Here is a 13,850-nt window from a genome sequence, read left to right on the forward strand (position 1 = left end):
TTACCAAACCTTTTAGTTCTAAAAAATTAGGTTAGGTTTCTTTCTGAGCTGTTTAGGGGAGGAAAGTTTTTTCTATTTTGACTAGTCTTTTCATAATTTTAAAAATTATTTTTTTAATCCGAACTGTTAAGGATGCCCAACCTTTCTTCATTGACAAGAACGATGAACCCTTTTTTCATTGTATTGGGAAGAGAGACCAGTAATAGCCAAGTATAATGTAGATGATTTAGATGAGCTCGAAAAGAGTGTAATTGGCTTATTTCAAGAGTATTAGGGCTGGCCTCCCTATTTAGACACCAAAAAATTCTTAGGGATCCCAGTCAACTCTAGTCCGAACTAGGTAGCCATCCTTTCTTTTATTCTATGAAGCACGGACACTTTGATGAGTTGCCGTGTCTGCGTGTCGGACACATTTTGGACACGACACTTACCGACACTCGTCCGACACGCGTGTCTGCTGTGTCCAAACCGTGTCTCAATAAAAAATAAAAAATTCTTCTTCGGACACACTTGGACACACCTAAATACCATCACGTGTCAGCGTGTCCGGTCTTATTCTTAATATATATTCTTAAAATAAATTTAGATATAGTATATATTATTATTTATTAAAACAAAAAATATTTTAAATACTTGATATAATTAAAATAAGACATTAAAAATAATTTAAAAATTAATTTATATTTTAATATTAATAAAATATTAAAATATCATTACGGTTTATCTAAAAAATACTTTATATTTTATATGTATGCGTGTCCCCGTGTTAGGTAAGATTTTAAAATTTGCGTGTCGACGTGTCCCGTGTCGTGTCGTGTCCCGTGTCCGTGTCAGTGTCCGTGCATCATAGCTTTTACTTATAAATTCTTGTTGTAAAATTGTGTTGGCGGCTAATGTGTCTTTATTTGCAGAAAAAATGGCTCCTATGTTGGTTGCCATTAAAACACTTCGAGCCACCAGAAAGAACGTTATGGCTCGGGACATACAACTAAAAGAAGCTGGTGACGCTGTTGCCCAGTCTTCTCCCTCGAAGTCAGACTCGGGCGTGTCAGCTTCGCAGAAGGTTATACCCGTCCCTCCGTTTTGGCCAATTCTCTTTATCTCCGCCACTGATAGTATTGTGGCCCGTCCTCATCCTTCTTCCTCCGAACAAAATCCCAAAAGGTAAAAGACTGCAGAGTGGGAAAGCATATACAACATGGGCTTTGACGGGCTTGCATGGAGCGAAAAACATATTCTCCCTCATAGCCACATTAGTATGGATGATGTGTCCCTCAAAAGCCATCTTCAGCTCCTGTCCCGAGGTAGAATTCGAACAGCAAGCGTGTGTGCAGCATTGACCAGAGAGTTGGAGAAAACTTCCCTTAGCGCCACTCACAGCTCCTTGGTGGCTACCCAAGTCGAGGTGGTTTCATTGGAGGAGACAAAAAAAGAGCCTGAAGAGGAGAGTGATACATTGTTGTCCGACTTGGGCAAAGCTCAGGCAAAGGCAAAACAGGCGGAGACGGCCTTGGCTATGTCAAAGGATTTAAGAATGAAGGCGGAGGAGAGCTACACCCATGTCTTCGGGGAGAGGCTCGACCTAGTGGATGAGCTGGCTAATGTTCGGGACAAATATGCAGAACTCGAGGAATATGTGGCTGAAGGAATGGATGAAATGTTTGCAAATTCAAAGGCCTAGTTTCAAGTTATTGCTGCTGAGGCAGACCTTTCCCTAATCAGCCAAGATAATATTGTAGTAGACGAGAAGATCGTCCTGGCTCCCGAGGATGATGAGGAGGTTCATTTGCACGACCCGAAAATTTCGGATGCAGAGATCAATCAAATTTCCCAAAATCCCAAGGTCCCCTCTGAGAATGAGGTCATTAGTGGTGAGCTCCCTCCTTCTCCGACTAGCCCCATCGCAGCTGTGCCGATTTCTGAGTATGACCCGACTCCTTCCACCCAAGCTGAAGATACTGTCACAGAAGAGCAGCTTAATCCTTTGTAATTCCGTCTTTAGCAGTTTGAATGGCCCAATGTGTGGGTCTTTTAAGAACAATTTTTTTTTGTAATAGCTTGTAGCCTCGATCACTTTTTTAGTTGTATTTTTTTTTTGACAATTTTAGTTTTTTTTTTTATCAAAAAACCTTTCTTCATTTTCATCATGATTATAGGTTTTCAATAATTATTTTTTGTCGAATTAGATCTTAGCCTATATAGCCGTTTAGTTGTAAATCGTGTTTTGACAACTTTTTAATACTGTTTCTTTGCTAAGTTAAATGATGTCGGTGAAGTAGGTCAGTATAGTGCTTTTCTTTGTAAGTTCCGACTTCCTGTAATCGGACTTTGTCAAGTTACTTTTTCATTTCGTTTTTATTCTGCCTTGATTTTGAGGTTGATCTTACAAATTGTTTACATAACTTCTTATATTAATTTGTACCTCGTCGCTTCAACTTGCCGACCATTCTAGGTCGGATAATGATTTTTGCGGTTTGTCAAGCTTAAATTAATGCATTTTTATAGGAAACTTTTAAGAATGAAGTGGATTTATCATTGATAAATGAAAAATGCCTTTCCATAAATTGGCTAATAGGATTTTGACTACTCTTAGCCCGTGTTATGGTGCCTCGTTAAATCCCCTTCCGAAAAAATCCTTCTCGAAAAAAAATTATGAAGTCGGGAAAAATGAGTATACCAAGGAACAAGGTGCGCTATCTAACTGTAGTACTTCTTCAAGTTACACGCGTGCCACGACCTCGAGAGTTCCATCCCTTGTAAGTCGGATACCTTATACTAACCTTTCCCTAAGACTTCAACAATCTTATAGGGTCCTTTCCAATTCGCAGCTAGCTTTTCGTTGCCCGACTTCTGAATCCTGATGTCATTTTGTATCAGTATAAGATCGTTCGTGATAAAGGTTCTTTTGATTACTTTATGATTGTACTTCAGAGCCATCCTTTGCTTTAGTGCTTCCTCTTTGATCCGAACTTGTTCTCGAACTTCTGGGAGGAGGCCGAACTCTTCCTTTTGTGCTGGATATTGGCCCCTTTATTGTAGAATAAAACCCTTGGAGATTCTTCAGCGATTTCTATGGGAATCATGGCTTCTATTCTGTAAGCAAGTCAGAAAATTGACTTCCTTGTTGTGGAGTGAGGAGTTGTCCGATATACCCATAAGATTTGAGGAAGCTCGTCTGCCCATGCTTCTTTTGCGTCTTGTATTCGACATTTTAACCTGGCCAATATGACTTTGTTTATAGTTTCAGCTTGTCCATTGGTTTGAGAATATTCCACCAATGTAAATTGGTGCTAAAAATATTTTTATTATAAAATACCAATGTCATTTTATGATATTATTATACTTGTATAAAATATTAAAATAATTAAATATTTTCCTATTTCATACTAAAATTACCGTATGTAAAAAATTTAGCCAGAAGATGCATAATTTTCATAATTTGAAATTCGTTTTGAATATATTGTTCTTTAATGCAGGTATTAATTGGATGGATAGGATTTTATTTGTTAAATGATAAATTGCTCTAAATAATGGCTAGAATAGAGAAAGACTTGAAAGTTAAAACATGAAAATAAAAAAGACTTTGGTAGGATATTTATTAAGGTTATTAGTTTTAGCATTAAAAACTTAAAAAAAATCTTCACTAACTATACATTATAATTTATAAATGCGCTAAATATCAATTTTCCGTTTTTTATAAAACAAGATTATATTAAGTGTAAGCAAAATTCAATTCAAATAAAAATGTGTTATATTAACTTTAGATAAAAACAGGTAGAAGCATCACGTCACGCGTTTCACATCTTTCAGGATCATTCTCTCTTTCTCGTCCTCCTCACTAAAACAACAACGACTACGCTCTAACGCGCGCGCGTGTTCGCCTTTTCGCTTTTGTTATTACCAGTCAAATCCATCTTTCCGAACGCTCAGCGACTTCTTCATCACTTTCTCTTCCCCCTTCGTCCATTTCACGCGCTTCCTCTTCCTTCCTCCGTCGATTCGCCGCCATTTCGCTTCAGGTTCTCCCTCTCTCTCTCTCTCTCTGCTGAATTTAGTGCGCACACAATGAATCTCGATTTGAATCCTTTGTAGCTCCTCGAGATCTCTGATTACAGAATGCGTATTTCGAATTTCGTTTACTGTAAGTTCTCGACGGAGTATTCAGCTTTTTGAATTCTCGTAAACGCCTTTTTTTGCTTAGCTAAGTGAAGAAGGAACTGTAACAGAGAGGAAGTGGAAGGATATGTGTGGAGAGAGGAGTTCGATGGAGTTTTATAGATTTTTTTGCTTCTGTATGAGTGAAATTGCTGAAGAGTTCTAGTGAACTTCGCCTGTGAGAGGAAATCGAGGATCTGGTTCTATTTAGCGGTCGTAGAATGGAGATTATGGTGTGTGTGTTTAGTTACCGTATAGTAATGAACAGCGGTAGAAATGATGTTTAATTATGCTTTGATTGTTAGGTGCTTTAAGATTTGCAAAAATTTAATTCAGTAATCTATTGTTGATCCCTTCTCGTGGTTGTTTCTGATCACTACTTAATTGTTAGAAATTTTTGGATATTGCATTGGAAATAAGTGTAGTTTCTCTTTTGCCGAATGACCAAGAAAATTGTGCTTATGCTTTGTGTGAAACAATCCACGGAGCTTGCTCCAGGGCCTCCTCCTAGTGAGGAAAGGTTTGGTGGTTGATGATTGTGGTATTTCCTGACATAGGGGGGACATAGGGGGTTTTTAATGTTTAATACTATAGTTCAGTGCCAAACTTAGAACCGTATTTTTCTTTTGTTGAATTCAAAATCATCTACTGTTTTATTTATTTATATATTTCTTTTCTTATTGTTTTGTTTTGCTGATGCCAGGTTATTTGAAGTTCAAATAATAACTCTCGTTTTAGTTGCTACTTGAGCTGGATTTGGAGGTATTGTCATCTGGAAATCATTAGGAATAAGTGTACGTAAGCAAGAAGTTTGGTTTGCTTTGCTGCTTAGACTCAACTGTTCTATGTTCTGAACCAGTATTTAATTATTTTTGGGAGTTTTGAGGTTGATTAGGGGATAATATTCTGAAATAATTTTTTTTTTTTTTGGTAAAACTGAACTTATTGTTGTTCTAACTTATTACGGAAACAATATAATTGGTTACTTCTTTACAATTCTTTTTTCAGCTTCATTTTATTATGAGTGAGTAGAATATCGGTTTTATTTACGTTGAAACACTATCTCTTGTTGGATTTTAAAACCATGTGCTTTGCTTCAGAAAAGCCTTTTGCAGAAGTAGTTTATGATAGCTATTATATCTTCATTTGATCTTCTTCCTTATTTTCCTGTTTACTTTCCCCCCCTTCTTTTTTTGGTTCCAAATTTTGTGGTTTACACTAAGTTTCATTTCTTGAAGCCTAGTGCACCCATTGAAGCAGATTCTTTTCATTATTTTAGGTGAAATTGGATTATTCACATTATTCATGTTTATCACAGCCAATTAGTTTGAGTGTTCATTACTTGTATTCATCCATTGCAGTTAGAACTGTGGGTTTGTTAGTACAAGGTAATCTTATCTCTTCTATGGTGTGTGGATACATTGAAAGCAAAATATGGGACTTTTTGATGACTTGCCTTTGCCTGAAGACAAAGCTGTAAGCTTTCCTTTGTTACTTTCTAGATTTGTATTCAAAATGATTAATCACTGCTTTTCAAAGGGATTCTCTGCAATTAATTTATATTCTAAGGACTTTTGGCCTCACTGCTAGTGCTTGTAGATTACTGGAATAGAAATGGGGAAACTTTGAGCAGTTTGGTGCAGTAACCTAGGTTTATGTTCCAGAATAAGGCTCATGCCTTACAAGGGTGGGAGAACAACTTCTGTCCAATGTTATAATTATATCCTCAGTCTATTTCATCCTTGGTTCCAACAGAGTACACTAGTCTGAAGTAGGCCCATATTTGACCCCATTTGGTGCCAAAAGGCTGTTGTAACTGCAAACTGTTCTCATTATAACTTAAAATTGATTTCTTTTTCTTTTTCCTTTTTCTTAAACAAGGACAGAAGGATATTACAAAAGGCATGGAGGACCAGAAATCCTCAATTTATGGAAGGTTAAGATACACACAAAAAAAATACATCAACAGGCCAAGCTTTGCAATCTGTCTGCATCTCCGAGAGGAAACCCCTCTATAAAAATCATGAACCTTGAAAGTTTGTAATTGTAGTTAAGAGGTTCTAAACATCTACTCTAAGATGTACTGGTTTTGACACTAAAATGCTATATATGATGCAAGTTTAGGATATGCCCATATAATAATATCATAAGTCTCTGCTGCTTTAAAATAAAGCAGCAGAAAAACCACCAGACGCTGACACTTTTCCCGTTTAATGCTTCAGATTGGCTCTCAAAGTCCTCACCTCTTCATGGTCTTTTCAAACCAACTTAGCTTTGCTCAACAGATAGGATTACTTTTATTAAATGGCCTTCTTTTACCACTATGCAGGTTATATTAACCAAAGTTGTATGCATCACATGAGGGATTCATTGCTATTTTATACTAAAATTATTTTTTACTTCTAGCTTATAATTTGAACTGTAGATTGTTTGCTCCAAAACCTTCATTGATATATCTAGTTTTCTATTGCTCTTTGTCGTGTGTTAATCTCTCTAATTTGTGATAATTTGAGTCTTTCTGCTCTACCGAAATGCAGTATTTGAGACGTGAACTCGCTAAAATAGATGAGAGTTGGACTGTTGCTCGTTTTGATTCACTACCTCATGTTGTTCACATTTCGACGTCAAAAGATCGTGATGCTGCTGCACAATTGTTGAAGGAGCAAAGTGATGTTGTTGAGGAGGTTGTGGATGAAGTAGTACAAACCTATCATAGTGGCTTCAACAAAGCTATCCAAAACTATTCCCAGGTTTCTTAATATTTCATTCTCATGGGTTCTTTTTAAAATTGTTGTGTTGACCTGGAACAATTGGTTCAAACTGCCAGTACTTGACAACTGAAACTTCAGGGAGTTTGATTGTGGGTGTTAATGGAGGTCCACCTTCAGATTATAGTTCCTTAAATTTCCCAGTTACTTTGCATCCCGCTTAATGGGAAAATGGTTGATGGTTATTATTGTTTTCGTTGTTCTTATTGTTGTTCAATTTATTGTGCTATAAACTTCCTATTGTAGTTTTGGCAGTTGTTACTTTGTAGAATTCTTAAGAGTTTGCCACTTCTCTCTTGTTTACATAGAGTAGCTGAATTAGGATTGGCCTTTCATTATGATTTTCCATTTAACAAATATCTTGTTTATCTTTAGATCTTGAAGCTTTTCAGTGATTCCACTGAGAGTATCTCCGTCTTAAAGGTAGATTTGGCAGAGGCAAAGAAGCACCTTAGTGCGCGCAATAAACAATTGCATCAATTATGGTATCGCTCAGTTACATTGCGACACATAATCTCCTTATTGGATCAAATTGAAGGCATTGCTAAGGTCAATCCTTTATTTCCCAAGTGTTTACTGTTTTTTTATTTCTTGATTCAATTGCATTGCTTTGTTTGTTGCTGATTAAAAGACAGTATCGTGTCAGAACTTACGCTAGCTTCCTCTAATATTCTAATTATATTTGCTATGACTTGGAGTCACTTTTTGCCTCTTTTAACAGTTTGGGATAGAATAAACAGTATGCAAAATTGCATTTGCAGTTTCATATCCAGTGTGCTACATCTGTACATGTGTAGAACTTTTGTAGTAGTTTTAGATGTGAAGCACATAATGACCTTAAAATTCATTGAAGCTATAGAACTAGACTTATATACAGTGACATTATAACTCGTGAAAGCTCACTGTGCTTGGAATGGCGATGAAATTAGGCTAATGCTAACAATTATCTTCTTGTGAATCAATGCTATTATGGATTTTCATTCTTAGCATAGTGATACCAACGCACTACTATAGATATTTGATCAACCATGGTCTATTGCTGCATCAAGGAGCTTCTAGACTAGAACTCTCCAGTATTGAAGCACCAAGAATTTATGTTGGGATTTTTTTTTTCTTATATTGTTATAACGATAGTTTATAATCAATAGAATTCAAATATACTTAGTATGACTCAATGGATCACTTTTTTTGATAAGTATTTTTTATGGATTTTATTCACCCGCCAATCCAATGAGATATGGTATGCTACAAGTGAATATTTACGACAAGTGAGTCCCAATTTTAGGATGACCGACCCCGTAAATCCAGTTCATATAATGTCTTTCTCAGGTGCTAGAGGAAATGCATCTCAAGGTTGCATTTTCTGCTTGCATGTATACATTTGTGCATGCTTCCTGATTTCTTTTAAACTTTTTGTTTTAATTGCTTCCTTTTCTGTTATCTGTTTAAACTTCTCTATCTTTCATGGAGGATTTTGAGTCTGAAGATCTAAGTTGCAGGTTCCAGCACGTATGCTCATTGCTGAGAAGCAATTTTATGCTGCAGTTCAATTGCAAGTGCAGTCTATGCTGATGCTTGAGAGAGAAGGTCTCCAAACTGTAGGATTTCAACTCACTCACATTTTATCCTATTTTCATCTTATTTTGAGTAGGAACCTGCTATTTTTCATTAATAGTTCCCCACCTTGGTTCTGGACTTCACTTGGTATTTTAGTTAAAAGGAGCAAGTGATTTGTACAGATAAAAGGGCAAACATACTAAAAGGGCAAACATACTAAAAGCAGGTGATACGATATCCATCATATCAGAAAATCTATAAACAAACAAAGAACAGATGTGGCTAAACAAATACAACAAAGCTGTTGCATCTGTCTGCTTGTTAGATATTAATATTGCCTCAAGAAGACTAAGAATGTGAGAAAGTCCTGTGCGTCATAGAGAGCTATAATTGTTATTCTATCCTCTATTATATGGAAAGGCAAAGGGATGCCTCTGAAAATGCCAATCATTTAGTTGGTTATATCATTATTCTACATTTCATTGAGATTATTGCTGGTTGATTTTTTTAATTATTTAATTTTAAATATTTTACTTCTAACTTCAGAGGAAGAACAGCAATAAAAAAAATAACAAAATAGCAATTAAAAAAAAATAATTTATCAAAAATAGCTCATGCAACAGTGTTTTAATATGGGTAAAAAAGTTGTAAACTCTACTTCTAAGGTATTGCATAAAGAAGCAACTTTTTTCAAACTCTGGATATCCAAACATCTTTATTAACGAAATATGATTAATTTTACGAAGAAAAAGTGAGAACAATTTTGAACTAAACAAAGGAACCCCATCAAAGTCCATTTAAATCACTTACCTTAAGAAAAAGAGGGTTACATGCATACTCTAGTACTACTCTCTCAATGCGTTTTGCATTAAACATCAAGAAATCATCTCCAACTAACTGCACAATATTGCAATGAGTAGAAACCATTCAAATAATTGTTAAAAACTTCTAATTTGTATGCTTATTCATATGACTATATTTTTTGAATTTCTTTTACCATGTGCAGGAAGTTGAAGTTCACGGCCAATATTTTTCTAAGAGATGAAGATTCCTGCAAAAAATCAGAACAAAAACCTTTAATCAAAAATTTCTTAAGTCCGTATGTTGGTTCCAGCTCAAATAATTGACCACAGAAAAGTTTCAAATATTTCCAAACCTAAATCCTTTTCTTAAAATCAAATCCAGCTGATATAAAAGCATGGCCTTTGTTTATTTGTTTTGAGTTAAAAAAAATATATGGAAACAGCAACGGAAACGAATTACTTTTATAGACTCATCGTTCTCATCTTCCTTCCTCATCATGGATATACCTATCTGACAACATGCAAAAGAATAACATAATGCTTTTGCGGTATTTTTCTTTTGACTAAATTAAAAATTTAAATTAATCATTCAAAGGCATAAAAAATCTTTATGAGTACCTAACAAACTTGTTTTCATAATGGTATTACCTAGTCTTTAGGCAATCTGTATAATAATATATAATTCCAATATCCACCCCCCAATGCACAAACAGGAATGTCAAGAACAGCAGGATTTGGAACATTGAGCAACTGCAAAACACAATAATAGATCAAGTTATGGTAAGATTAGGATTGTATGATAAAAGATAAGCTCAACTTATTTGCAAAAGTCACTTGATATACTGGAGGAATGATCAAATATATAAATCTAAACTTAACAAATCTCCAAGATATGTAATAACTCTTAAGGGATAATATCAAAATATTTATACCAACAGTAAGAACACACAACTTAGACAACATAATAGGACACATGTTAAGAAAGGTGGGGAAAAAATAAAAGGGGTACGAATTCTTTTTTCCTCTGTTTTTCCTCTGTTTTCTTATATTGTTGTCGGGGTTAGAGTGTACCATGGTAAGAAAAGATTTTTAGGAGCCTCCCAATAAGCTTCCTACCTATGAGTGTTGATAACCTTATCTTATATTAGACCAAGAGTACAACCAATCATTTCAATTAGAAACCACAAAGAAAGATCTAAATTGAAGCTCATAGCAGCATACACAACAACCCAAAATATAGACACATATGAATGAAGAATAAGTTATCAGATTTAGAGTTGAAGTCTAAATTGACCAAATAAAAAGAAACCACTGTAAGTTTGTTAATAAAGCCAAATTTAAATTTGCATTTTGTAAATAAAGTCAGAATATTATTTGAGAAAATAGAATCCAGAATATCACTAATTATCTGATCCAACCTAACAAACAATACTTGAATATAGTAAAATTAGGCCAAATTCTTTGCAAGCTTTCAGCATCAATTTGTAACAAAAACCATAAAATAATAGAAGCACTTAAAAAAATACAAAAAAATAGTGAACAGAAGCTCCACAACAAATGCTCGCATAAAAGGACTGAAAGCTAGAATGTAACAAAGCAGTTAAGGACTGAAAGGAGCTGTAACAACAGAGCAGTAAAAGAACCAGAAGCTAGTCATTCATCTCTCTTACACCAGATTAATTAACAAATTTCTTAAACTACAACTTGAGGTGTATGAAAGCCTTTCAATCAGAACCCTGCAAGAGTCTTCAAATTTGAGTTTAATAGTTGAACATTTAAACTATACTAAACATACTCAACTTTCACCTCCAATTGGTTGCATCTCAATATCATTCCAGAATTAAAAATTATAAAGTCTCAAAGTTACTGACTTAGAAAACAAAACCTGACTTTTACTGCATAATACATCTTACTTTAAAAATCCAAATCTTTAAAACCACAACTCTAACAATTCTAAATTTTTATGAAATTAAAGTATTTCATTTAAAATTGGTTCCATTTCAAAATTCAAACTGGAGAATTTTTAATAGAGGAGACAAGTTGCTGCTGTCTTAAGCGTCCTGCAGAAAACCAGATTTGGCATTCCTAATTCAAAAATTTACCATAAATCATAAACTTAATGAAAAAGTCTCAAATTCAGCAGTCTAGCTCCCTATATTCCCAAGCTTAATCCGGACTTGGTCCCACGCAATTCCGATAATCACAGATTTAGTTGTAGTTTTTCAAAGTTGCTGACTCGGTATAGAAATTACGCAGAAAATCAGATTTAGAATTCAACTTTGAAAAATCATAACTAATTCTCTAGTTGATACGAAACCTTCAAAATTGAGTTTTCACAATTACACTTAATATAATTTACTTAACACTTAAATTCTTATCATTTCAGTCACTATAGAGTCACTGATTCACTTTCAAAGTTGCCGTTTATTTTCAAGAGAACCTGATTTTCAGCAAACCATTTAGTATTCAAAACCCAACCCTTCAATACCCCTCAAAACCAATTCCAAATCAACCACCAACCAAGCTCATTATCATTACAATATACCAAATATCAGCTCAACAGCAACAAATCCAACATAACCCATTAAAATTCAGTAATTCTGAACAATAAGTCATCAAACAATTCCCAATCTACATAATCAATCAATATCACCAATCAACAATTCCAAATCACAATCTCAACCATTCCAATCACAATTTCAGCCACAATTCAATATTCACATAATCAACCAATTAATCACAGCTATTAAATCTATTTGCAGTTATTCAATAAACCTTGTAGGCATTCTTAAATTAAAATCGTTTTAAACCCCCTACCTCGATGTCGCAATCGCATACTTTAACGTAACAAATACCTTCTCTTTTAGTGTCAGGGCAGTAGCGGTAACTGTCACACAACCAGAACGGCAACAATACCAGCCTTCGCAACTTTGACCATGGTTGCAGTAAAATAGAGGATTTAAATTGAGTAGGAATCAAAAGCAATTTTCAGCCCTAGGATTCAAGACAAAGCAAGGACTAAAATAGAATTAAAATCAGAACATGGCTACCATAGCAGTAACAAAACAAAACAAGTAAATGGATCAATCCTAAGGAAAAGATCAGACCAATACCCAGATAACAAAATCATAATCAGCAATGGCTTCAACCGTCCTATGGCAGCACCAGCGACAACAGAAAACGGCCTCCTCTCCTTTCCGGTTCGTGATTCCAGTGGCAGCAATGATCTTGAACCCAACAAACAACAACGGCAGTGGCGTTTTCTCAGATTCCAAAACCCATAAGCAGAAACAAAACTGGCGGGCCTTCCTCCTCCAGCGGCGGCTTGGCGAGACGCGGCAGCAGCAGAGTGCGACTAATTATTTTTAATTTAAATTAAAAAAATAAGCATATTAATCACATTTTTATAAAATGTAGTTTAAACTCAATATTTAATGATTCAAATTAAATGATATAATTTTTTATTATTTTTTTATTACCGAAACTTTAATTTTAATTTACAAAATATCTAATTATAATAAAAATTGTACGTAAATATTAACTTACTTAAACTTAAAGTATTTATAAAAATCAATTTAATCATTCCTAGTTAATAAGTTAATCTCTAAGAGCTCAAACTAATAAAATAAACCATAGTTTATCCATAATAGAAATTTTTTAAATTAAGTTATATATTGCTTCCATTACTAAATCTTAATTTCAAATTATATGAAATAACAATTATAAAATTACACAAGAGTATTAATTAACATAACTCCAAATATTAATAAAACTAATTTAATTACCCTTAATTAATTAATTTATAAGATAAGATATCAAATTAATAAAATAAATCGTAACTTTTTCATGATAAAAGTTACTTAAATTAAATCATACAATCCTTCCTTATTTTTCAATTACTAAAATTATACAAAATATTCCAATATAATAAAATTACTTAAGAATATTAATTGGTTCAAAATAAAGTTATCTCCGAATCTATTTAGTTATTTCTAATAAAATAATTCTAAAATTATAAAGTTTTAAACTTAATAAAATAAAATCACAATTTATTTATAATTATATTTTCAAAAATGCGGGATGTTACATTCTATCCAACTTACAAAAATTTTCGCCCTCGAAAATTGATATAAGTTGAAGAAAAAATTTATATTCACATCCATTTTTGAATATTTTAAAGGTTCCAAGAAAATCATATCACATAAACATAAAAGAAAATATATTAGATGATGCAAAAGTTGATAAAAGTAATTTGATGCAAACCAAATTTCAAAATCTAAAATTAAATAGGCACAATGTTCGTTTAGAACTCTTAATAAAACATGATCACTTCCTCTTATTCCCTCAAAACTCCACAACTCCTTATAACTTCATAGATTGACCATATTCACTTTCCGTACGCACAAATCGTGTCCCTAAGAACTAGCGCATATAAGGAATACGAAACATGAGAAGAGAAAGACAAACGGCACGAAAGGTTTATGCAAGAAATTGGAAGAATACTCAAGTTCACAGTTGGACAAAGATGGTATTTCGCAAGGATTTGAAGGAATACGTGAGATTACCA

General features: G+C 34.0%; 2 protein-coding genes across 17 annotated transcripts; one reads left to right on the forward strand and one right to left on the reverse strand.

Annotated features, from left to right (window-relative positions):
• LOC107630172 (exocyst complex component SEC8) lies at positions 3,778-9,713 on the forward strand. 7 transcript variants are annotated; one of them, XM_021118695.1, is made up of 7 exons: positions 3,778-4,019; positions 4,859-4,949; positions 5,517-5,631; positions 6,378-6,484; positions 6,693-6,905; positions 7,299-7,472; positions 8,423-8,965. In XM_021118695.1, the coding sequence occupies exons 4-7, from the start codon at positions 6,479-6,481 to the stop codon at positions 8,651-8,653; spliced, it is 624 nt and encodes a 207-aa protein (XP_020974354.1). In that variant the 5' UTR covers positions 3,778-4,019; positions 4,859-4,949; positions 5,517-5,631; positions 6,378-6,478; the 3' UTR covers positions 8,654-8,965. The 7 variants fall into 7 exon arrangements, with proteins under 7 accessions (XP_020974354.1, XP_020974353.1, XP_016188723.1 ...); XM_021118694.1 differs by lacking the exon at positions 6,378-6,484 and adding an exon at positions 4,093-4,141 and having other exon boundaries at positions 3,783-4,019; positions 4,859-4,917; positions 8,423-8,966; XM_016333238.2 differs by lacking the exon at positions 6,378-6,484 and adding an exon at positions 9,487-9,713 and having other exon boundaries at positions 3,785-4,019; positions 8,423-8,521.
• On the reverse strand, positions 9,233-12,638 carry LOC107630173 (the record flags this gene model as incomplete). Of its 10 annotated transcripts, none has more annotated exon segments than XR_002359164.1 (5): positions 9,233-9,377; positions 9,478-9,531; positions 9,744-9,794; positions 9,932-10,033; positions 12,397-12,638. XR_002359164.1 is itself a non-coding variant. In XM_021118692.1 (4 exon segments), coding segments are annotated over 2 exon segments (344 nt in total), but the record flags the coding sequence as incomplete, so codon positions are not given.

This window comes from Arachis ipaensis, chromosome B03, assembly GCF_000816755.2.
Source record: "Arachis ipaensis cultivar K30076 chromosome B03, Araip1.1, whole genome shotgun sequence".
In the NCBI taxonomy this organism is placed as follows: Eukaryota; Viridiplantae; Streptophyta; class Magnoliopsida; order Fabales; family Fabaceae; genus Arachis; species Arachis ipaensis.

What these genes read in the sequence shown, in the direction of transcription:
- LOC107630172 (XM_021118694.1), top strand. Translation starts at nt 5,590, where the DNA reads ATGGGACTTTTTGATGACTTGCCTTTGCCTGAAGACAAAGCT. An exon ending in CTTTGCCTGAAGACAAAGCT is followed by an intron (nt 5,632 to 6,692) that starts GTAAGCTTTCCT and finishes ACCGAAATGCAG; the next exon opens with TATTTGAGACGTGAACTCGC. An exon ending in AAATTGAAGGCATTGCTAAG is followed by an intron (nt 7,473 to 8,422) that starts GTCAATCCTTTA and finishes TCTAAGTTGCAG; the next exon opens with GTTCCAGCACGTATGCTCAT.